Below are 9,307 nucleotides of genomic sequence, written 5' to 3'. Positions count from 1 at the left end.
CAAAACTATGTTGAATAACAGTGGTGAGAGTGGACAACCTTGTCTTGTTCCTGATCTTAGAGGAAATGGTTTCAGTTGTTCACCACTGAGAACGATGTTGGCTGTGGGCATTTTTTTTTAATCTTTTTTTCTCTCTGTTGTTCAGATTAGATAATTTTAATGAATTTATCTTCAAGTTCACTGACTCTTTCCTCTGTCATGTCTATTCTGCTATTGAGTTCATCAGTGAGTTTTTTAGTTTGATTATTATACTTTCATTAGATTCCTCTTTATATCTCTTCTTTCTTGATACTTTCTACCTTTCCATTCACTTCAAGAGTATTCACCCTTACTTCTTGGAGCATTTTATAACAATCTTTAACAATTTCAACATTTGTGTCATCTTTTCCTTGACATTTGTTGATTGTCTTTTCTCATACTAATTGAGATTTTCCTGATTCTTTGTATGCTGAGTATCATTGGATTAAATACTGGACATTTTGAATGTTATATTTTAAATGTCTAGATCTTGTTTAAATCTTATGGATAATAGTAATATTTTTCGTTTTAGCATACAGCTCATCCAGTTTGAGTCAAAAGTACTGACCTGCCTCTGTGGTTGTGGTTCCAATGTTGGTTCAGTTTTCAAAGCTTTTGCAATGCTATTCAGATCTATCCCAGTTGTATGCCACCCAATGGCCAGTCTTAGATCTGGACAGTGGTCTATTGTATACCTCAGTACTCAGGTGTATGGTATGCTATTTAGCATCAGATCCATGCCTGCACAGTTCAGGGGTGAGGTCAGAAATTATGGGGTTGCTCTCCTGAACTCCTCCCTCTCTGTGATTTCTCTGATACCTTCCAGTCTTCTGAACCCCCCACTTTTCAGTGTTTTGGCCAAAAACTTGGGGGTTCAGTTACTCCTCTCTGCTGTGTCCTTTTCATGATTGCATGTATCTAGGACCAAGTGGCAGGAGGATAGAGGTAGAAAAAAAAATTAATGGGGGTTTTCCCTACTACTGGGATTGTTGAAAGCAAAAATTACAGCATTATTTGATATGGTTTCAGTGTACGCAGATGTAATACATAAGATAAATTGAAGTTTTAGGTGGCCATAGGCCCTCACTGCCACCACTGCCATTGTGGCCACCACTGTGGGATTGCCTGCAGGGAGGGGTGCAGGAGGACAGAGAACAAAAGACAAAAAAGGTTGGATGTTACCCCCCCACCCCCAAACCTCAGTATGAGAGTCCTCTTTCCCTCTTCTTGAGCCAGAGTTAGAGGGCTTCCCCTGCAGCTTTCTCAGTACTCAACCCAGGGCCCACTTACAGGTTTAAGGCTGCTGAGGATCAAAAAGATGAAACTCACTGCCAGTTCAGTGGTGCTTCAAATTCTGGTCTTTCCCCTTTCAGAGTCCTCAAATGCCTGTTCCATGGATTCTGTCCAGATTTTATAGATGCATTCAGGGGGCAAGACATCATCCCACAACCAGAATTTCCTACACTTTTATATTTTGTTTTAATTCTGCATCAGAGAGGAATTTTTGAAGTCACTGTAAGTAATAACAGAGTTCCAAGTTCAGCCAAAACCAAACTAAATTTTTACTAAATTATGCTACAAGTACAAATAATTGTGTGACAATAGAATAGATATTTTCCAAGAAAGCTAAGTTTGTGAGGCTCAACTTATGTTCCTGTTTGGTACTCAGCAAGGTTTTTTTGCTTGTTTATTTTTTGACCTGTGTTATTAGACAATTTCTATTTCTGAATGTTAAAAACTAAAAAATGCATGTTAGCTTTGAAGAAATGTTACTATTAGGTTTTTTAGTGCAAAAATAGAAAATTGAAGTAGAAATAAAAGGGTCAAGGAAAAGACCACGATTTTCAAATAAATATCAAGGCAGAGGAGAGAAAGGCTTTTCCATAAATAATCAACAGCAGCAGCTTCATGTCATGCCCCTCTTCCCTGCTCACTCCAGACCAGCCACACTGGCCTTTGGCCTTTTCATTTCCTGCTCCTGCCAAGCTCTTTCCTGATTCATGAGTAATTTCTGACTCACCCCTACTCACCCTTTGAGTCATTTCCTCAAGGATCTTTTATTTGTCTGCAGATTAGGTTCAAATCCCCATAATATTCAAAACATCCCCTATATTTTCCCTTGGTAGGATTTATTACAATTATAATTCCTTATTTCTATAATTCGTGTCAATCTGCTCTACCAGATCATAAGTTTTATATAGGCTGGACTGAGCTTAGCAGAGTGCCAGGCAATAGTAGGTACTCATTTAAAGACAATAAATAGAGCAAAAGGAGCATTCAAAATAATCCCACTCATCAATCTCTTTATTGAGGGTCCTCTATGTGCCAGTCCTCTGCCAAGTCTTTTCTAATATTTATCTCCTTTATTCTCACAATAAGCCTATAAGGTATGTATTGTTTTTTTGCATTTTATGATTGGGAAAACCATAGCTCATTGACGTTAGTGATTCAACAGCCAGATGGTAAAGCCTGAAATTGAACCCACCTCTCGGCTGAGTACTCTTTCCACTGCATCATTACTTGGTGTTGCTCATCACCAGCTCCTGGCTCAGCCTCCTTCCAATATCCAAGAAGAGTTTCTGGGATACTCATTTCTCACTTCTCAGTATTATTCTCCTCTGTATTATGAAAGGATTAAACAAATGGATTGATGTTTCTAAAACTGTGGTCCACAGTACACCTGCATCAGAATCATAGGGGGAAGAGTGGATGTGCTTATGAAAAATTCAGTGTCCATAGCCCTACCAGACTCACTGAATCAAAATGTAGGGGATGAGGAGGCAAAGTCCAGGAATCTGCATTTTTAACAGGCTCTTGAGGAGATGCTTATGCACGTTTAATTTAATTTGGTGATTTCCAAAGTTCCCTCCAGCTTTGACAGTCTTTTCTTCTAAGACATTAAATTTGGAGGGCATGCCTTTGTATCTCTATCATCTTTTACAGAGCTGTGAACTCAATATATACTATTTCTAGTGAATGAATACATTTGAATTTGGAAGACAGATTCTTAGGTATTTACCAGCTGTGATTCCTTGGGAAAATTACTTCACCTCTTGACCCTTAGAGTTATCATCTTTTAAGACGGAATTAATAATAACAACCCCTATCCTGGCTTCCAACAGTGGGTGTGGAAGATAAATCATGTTTTTGAAAACTCTTGTGATTCCAAGTTGAGGAACCACTACAGGTATAAAATGGACACCAACAGGTGTTACTTCAGTCCTCAAACTCACAGATGGCTCAGTTAAAGCTCTTTCAAATGGAAAGAATAGGTAGTTTATTAAAACACAAAACAGCAACCACCACCTTTGAAAATCATATTTCCTTGGAAAGACTCTACTTGCTTTTTTTTTAGAAACCTGAGGCATTCCTATCGCGCCCCCTGGTGGAACTTAGAAGCTAACTCAAATCCACAATTCTCGTCAAACCTTGTTTACTTAGCAACAATGTATATAGCCCGGTCCGGGAAGATCTCACCTGCCGCAGAGCAACTAAGCCGGTGCGCCACAACTACTGAGCTTGTGCTCTAGAGCCCGTGAGCCACAACTACTGATCCCACATGCCACAACTACTGAAGCCCATATGCCAGAGCCCGTGCTCCGCAACAAGAGAAGCAACCACAATGAGAAGCCCCCGCACCACAACGAAGAGTAGCCCCTGGTCCCCGCAACTAGAGAAAGCCCGCACGCAGCAGCAAAGACCCAAAACAGGCGCGCGCGCGCGCGCGCACTCACTCACACACACACACACACACACACACACACACACACATAAGTGGAGTCAATTTCCCCTCCTCTTGAATCTGGGAAGGCCTTATTCCATTCTTTAGCCAATAAAATGCAACAAAAGGGACAGTGTGCCAGTTTTGAGCACAAGGACACCTGCATGCTTTGGCCCTCTCTTTGGGAACCCTGCACGGGCACCCATGTGAGCAAGCCAGGGCTCGCCTGCGGGAACATGGGAGCTACGTGAGGCAGAGTCGGCCGACCCAGCCGAGGCCGTCCTGAACTAGCCAGCACCCAGGCTACTTGGCAGCTGACTTCTACCTATACGTGAACCCAGCTAAGACCAGAAGAACCAGACTGCTGACCTCAGTCCAAGTTGCCAAACTGCAGAACTGTGAGATATATAAATACTTGCTGTTTTAAGCCAGTAAGTTGTGTGTAGTTTGTTTTGCAGTAAAAGTTGACTGTTACAGAAATTGGTGTCTGAAATGCTACCTTTAACAAAAACCCCCAAATTCACGGCATTGGCTTTGGGATCAGGGATGGGTGGGGATTGGAAAAATGGCAAGCAAACAGTGAAGTCTCGGAAAATGGTGAGGAAATTGTGACCGGAGGCTGGAAAAATGGTAATCTGTGTCTTACAGTGGCAAAACAATTGGCAAAACTGTTGCCTATGGTAACTTGGAAGGTGGAGGAAAAATACTCAAAAATTTTTGGTTTGACTAAGGAGATTTCTAAGCAGAATGTTGAAAGTGTCAGTTGGGTTCTCCCAGCTGGGTATGATAACTTTATAACAGGAAGAGAGGTATGAGCTAAAGAAAGGACTGGCCTGCTTGAAACATGAATTTAGAGAGAATAGAGAGGGGCAGGACTTACTATGTTAAAAAATACAACTTTCTTCATCTTGAGGCTCTCTAGCCAGCAAAGAATTTTTACAAGGAACTATAGCCTGGACATGTGAATCACATCAAAGGTGTGGCTGTAACACACTTTATAAAGACCTTTGAGAGAATTAAAGTGATGTCTAGTAGACTCCTAGACAAAAAGACTTCTTGGAATCTTAAGAGCAATATCCACAGAGATCTAATTCCAAAATAGCACTGATAAAATTGAGAGAGATGTCTCAAAAACGATTGTGTGTGTGTCATTTCGAGTATGGAGTGCCTATAATCAGATACATAGAAAACCCACAAAATTTTTAAATGAATTGCACATGTGAAGGTGCCACCAGCCAGGACTAAAAGGGACTGAAATAATTCAAATTGCCACTCAGCTGCCAATATGAGCCACTTCGGCAGGAGTAGCCAAGGAAGGTGATGGACAAAGGATGATAGTTCAGAGAGCAGAGCAAAGAAGCAGAGATCAATAGACTAGGGAACTACTCCCAGGGAGTAGAATTTAGGCCTGAGCAAGGAATATTCCCGCTCCCAGGATAGGAGACCTGACAACCTTCATCTACCTGGAGTCCAAGATTGCTCTGTTTAAGGATGTCTATGTACCTTTCATGCTTCTCCTTCTTGAATGGAAATGTCTGTTGATGTTATCCTGTCTGCCTCATTGCATACTACGTGTATGGGAGGCAAATAACTTATCTTTTAAATTCATAGATATCAAGGTCAGAAAGAACAACATTCATCAAGTCATTTACAAACCTGATATGGATGATAAGATCCTAGACTTTGAGCCTGATGACATAATTGCAAGAGACTTTTGGGGGTTCTGGAATGGAGGTAAGCATATTTTGCCTGTGGGAGGAATGTGAATAATTATAGTCAGAGAGTATATACTGTGGTAGATTATAAAAACAGTCACAATCCTTCAATCCTCCCTGAATCCAAACTCTTTGAGTTGTGACACTGCAGTTCCTCTCATCGAAAGATGGAGACTATTTCTCCATCCTTTAAATCTGAAGTGGCCTTGTGACATTTTTGGCCAATGGAATGAAGCAGAGCCATGCTTAAGCCTCAAGATGCCTCAAAAGCATGTTTCAGTTCTTTTTCTTGAAATCCTATCCTGCCGCCCATGTGAACAGACCTGACCTAGCCTGCTGGAAGACAAGAGACCACATGGAGCAGAGATGAGCCATCCCTGCAGAGGCCATCCAGCTCCCAGACAACTGGGCAGCTGACTTCAACCCATGAAATGAACCTAGCCAAGACCAAAAGAATAACTCAGCTGAGCTCAGCACAAATTCTTGATTTGCAGAATTGTGAGCTATATAAATACTGGTTTTAAACCACCAAGTCCTTTGGGGGTGTAGTTTATTATTTAGCAAAAACTAACCAATTGAAAGACATCTAACCAATATAGGAGTCAAGGCAGGGAATTGGATTGGGTAGGGGTTTTATAGGAAAGGAAAATATATGAGACAAATGAGAAAGAGTATTGACATTTATTGTTCTAGGTGGTGGGTACATGGATGTTTGCTGTTATCTTTCTTATTTTATTTATTTTCAAGTCTTTATCATGCAAAATTAGATTAAATTGTAACTTTGAATTTAATATAAAAGGAGCAAATGTGGAAGTTCCCGAAGGCAAAGACTCTCCTCTCCATACTATCATTAGGTGATCATATTCATGTCCGTGGCTTTAAATATGCTGATAATTTCTAAATTTAGATCTCTAGCTTAGACCTCTCTTCTGAGCTCCAGACTCATATTTCCAATTGCCTATTTGTCATCTACACTTGGATGTCTCTCAGGTGTCTCAAACATACATGTTCAAAATTGGTCATTTCATCTTTCTGTCTGTGATAGCCAGTCTCCAAGATGGCCCTCATGATCCCCACCTCCTGCGTAGTCCCTCACAAACTGTATCAGGATTGATCTGTATGACCACAGAATTTTGCAGAAATGACGGTGTGTGACTTCCGAGGCTAAGTCAGAAAAGACACTGTGGCTTGTGCCTTGCTCTCTCTTTGGATCACTCACTCTGGAGGAAGCCAGCTGCTTTGTTGTGAGGACCCTCAAGCAACCCTATGGAGAGGCCCATGTGGTGAGGAGCTGAGGCTTCTTGCCATGTGAGTGAGCTATCTGGGAAGCTGATCCTCCAGCCCCAGCTGATCCTAAACCTCGCATGACTGCAACCGCAGCTGACGTCTTGATTGCAATCTCATTGAGACATGGTGCCAGAACCACCAGTTAAGCAGCACCCATACTGCTATTCCACAGGAATGGTCAGGGCTTCCAAGTTCACACATGTGCCTCTCCATAGGGCTGCTCATGACATGGCAGCTGGCTTCACCCAGAGCAAATGATCCAAGAAAGAGTACCAAGATGTAAGATAAAGAGTCTTTTATAACCTAATCTTGGAAGTAGGATGCCATTACTTCTGCCAGGCAGGGATTATTGGGGGCCCTCTTGGAGGCTGGCTTTCATATTGCTCAAGGTCTCATAGCTAGTAACTGATAGAAAGGGGTTTTTTGAAACTGGGTTCTCTGAAATTAGAACATGTGTTCTTAACTACTACAAGGTAAAGAAGAAAAAGGGGGAGTTTTATAGATACTGTACAACAAAACTCCACAATAACTGAATTCAGTTGACAACTACAGCTGGATCTCAAATCCTGGCTGGGCTAGAGTTATTGGAAGTGAAGGTGAGGCTCAGTGGGTAAATGACAAGACAACCCCAACTCTGGAAACTGGAAAGTAGAGAATGGGGTCCCAGGGTTCCCAGTTTTCTACTGAGCCAATCTCCCCACATAAGCTGACTGAATGCATGTCAACTAACCAGGCAAGTTCCAGAATCCTTGCTGCCATTCCAAAGTCCCAAACAGCCTTAGAACCAGGAATGGTTTCTAAGCCATGTCTTAGGCTGGCTTAGAAAGGCTAGATAGATCTGGATGGTACAACCAAACTTCCAGAACTTCAGGCTGGCTCCATTACCCTAGTAATCATATGACTTCATATTTTATTCAGTTTTAATTGAAAAAAAAAATCCTCACCTCCATCCTGTTACAGTAAGGGGTTTTCATGCATTAGGAAGTAAGATTGGCAGCTCCAGGTGCTTATTTCAGTGTGGGGGAGGGGGAGGGAGGGAGAAGAAATAATGAACTACGTGCATTGAGACAGAAGGAGCAAGCTTGCTGGCATGGCAGTGGGGGGGGTTGTCAGGTGTGAGAAAAAAAGCTTAGGCCTGGACAACTTAAGTTTGAAGTGCTGTGGGACATCCAGGTAGAGATGACTTGAAAACGGTTGTGTGGCTCTGAAGCTTGGAAGGAAGGTCTGGCCTAAAAACATAGACCTGTAGTCGTCAGCTTCAGAGTGATAGTTGGAACTTCAGGCATTTCACCCAGAAAAAGTGCGTAAAATCAGAAATGCCGTTGGCTGAGATCAGAAACCTATTATCTAGCCTCCACAGGATGCTTCTTCCTGCGTTCTTTTTGCTGTCTGCTGTGTCTGCAAGGTCTTTTCTCTTTTCTCTACCTGACAAGCTCCTGCTCTTCCTTCAAGGCTCCACTCTAGCCTCAGCAATTCTTTAGAGCCCTTCCTGGATCCAGCACAGATGCCCCTCTATTCCTGCACCATTCTATACTTACCTCTACTACTGCACTTCTATTGCATCCTAATTGTTTTTGTCTTCTTAAAGATGTGGGTTACATCTCATCAACTTTTTATTCACTGTCCTGCTCCTGGTAGGTTACTAAATATTTGTACAGAAGGAGAAAGGGACTACCAGTCAGGAGACCTGAGTATTAGTCCCAGGTTTGCCCCTGAACTGCTTTGTGACTCAGGGGATCACTTCTTTTCTCTGGACCTTAGTTTACTCCTGATTACAAGGCGGGAGCACTCCTTATGGCTGAAGACTAAGATTCACTGAATGAATTTTAACCAGGTCATGGGGGAGAAAGCAGCAGGTTGGGAAGAAGATGAGTTGGGTTCTGCAGAAATCCACTCTGTGGACTCAAATTGGATCTCCAACCTGACCCTCAGGCTTTCCTCACTGTAAAGAGAGATGCTTGCATTGAATTTGGGTTCCTTCCAGGGCAGAGGTTCTGCGTTTGTTTCACGGGACACGGATCCCTATCCACCAGGGGAAGCATGCATATGTGGGAATGGCAAACAACTGAAAAAAACTCTGATCCAGTTACTGTTTTATTTTTTTCTGCCCTTGCTCCCTGCTCACCTGAGAATAAATCTCTTCCACCCCTCCCCCAATCCAGCTTTCCTGATTTAGCCTCAGGTTGGTTTCCACCCCACCTCTCCTTGTATTATATTAATTTTGGACCCAGCTCTTTGAAAATTGTCCATGGGGTGATCCGGAAGGTGAGTGGGATCTAAAAAACAGGTCACACACTGGTCAGAATGGCCATCATCAAAAAATCTACAAACAATAAATGCTGGAGAGGGTGTGGAGAAAAGGGAACCCTCTTGTACTGTTGGTGGGAATGTAAATTGATACAGCCACTATGGAGAACAGTATGAAGGTTCATTAAAAAACTAAAAATAGAACTACCATACGACCCAGCAATCCCACTACTGGGCATATACCCTGAGAAAACCATAATTCAAAAAGAGTCATGTACCACAATGTTCATTGCAGCTCTATTTACAATAGTCAGGACAT

At 42.2% G+C, this 9,307-nt stretch overlaps 1 protein-coding gene across 4 annotated transcripts in view; it reads right to left on the bottom strand.

Moving 5' to 3' along the window:
• P4HA3 (prolyl 4-hydroxylase subunit alpha 3) overlaps window positions 1-9,307 on the bottom strand; it is a 56,073-nt gene that overhangs the window by 40,450 nt on the left and 6,316 nt on the right. For 3 of the 4 annotated variants that reach the window (XR_003683506.2, XM_028500846.2, XM_028500847.2), the window contains exons 3-4: window positions 2,504-2,636; window positions 1,348-1,531 (exon numbers count right to left, since the gene is read on the bottom strand). The exons of the other annotated variant lie outside the window; for it this stretch is intronic. Coding sequence is in view for 2 of the 3 variants with exons in the window: in XM_028500846.2 (XP_028356647.1) it covers window positions 1,348-1,460 (113 nt within the window). In the remaining variant the exon portion in view is untranslated. The remainder of the gene's footprint in view (window positions 1-1,347; window positions 1,532-2,503; window positions 2,637-9,307) is intronic. 4 annotated transcript variants of the gene reach the window in all.

Source organism: Physeter macrocephalus, chromosome 16 (genome assembly GCF_002837175.3).
Source record: "Physeter macrocephalus isolate SW-GA chromosome 16, ASM283717v5, whole genome shotgun sequence".
Lineage (NCBI taxonomy): Eukaryota > Metazoa > Chordata > Mammalia > Artiodactyla > Physeteridae > Physeter > Physeter macrocephalus.
The sequence above is the reverse complement of the archived record's forward strand: the minus strand, read 5'-3'. Positions and strand labels throughout refer to the sequence as shown.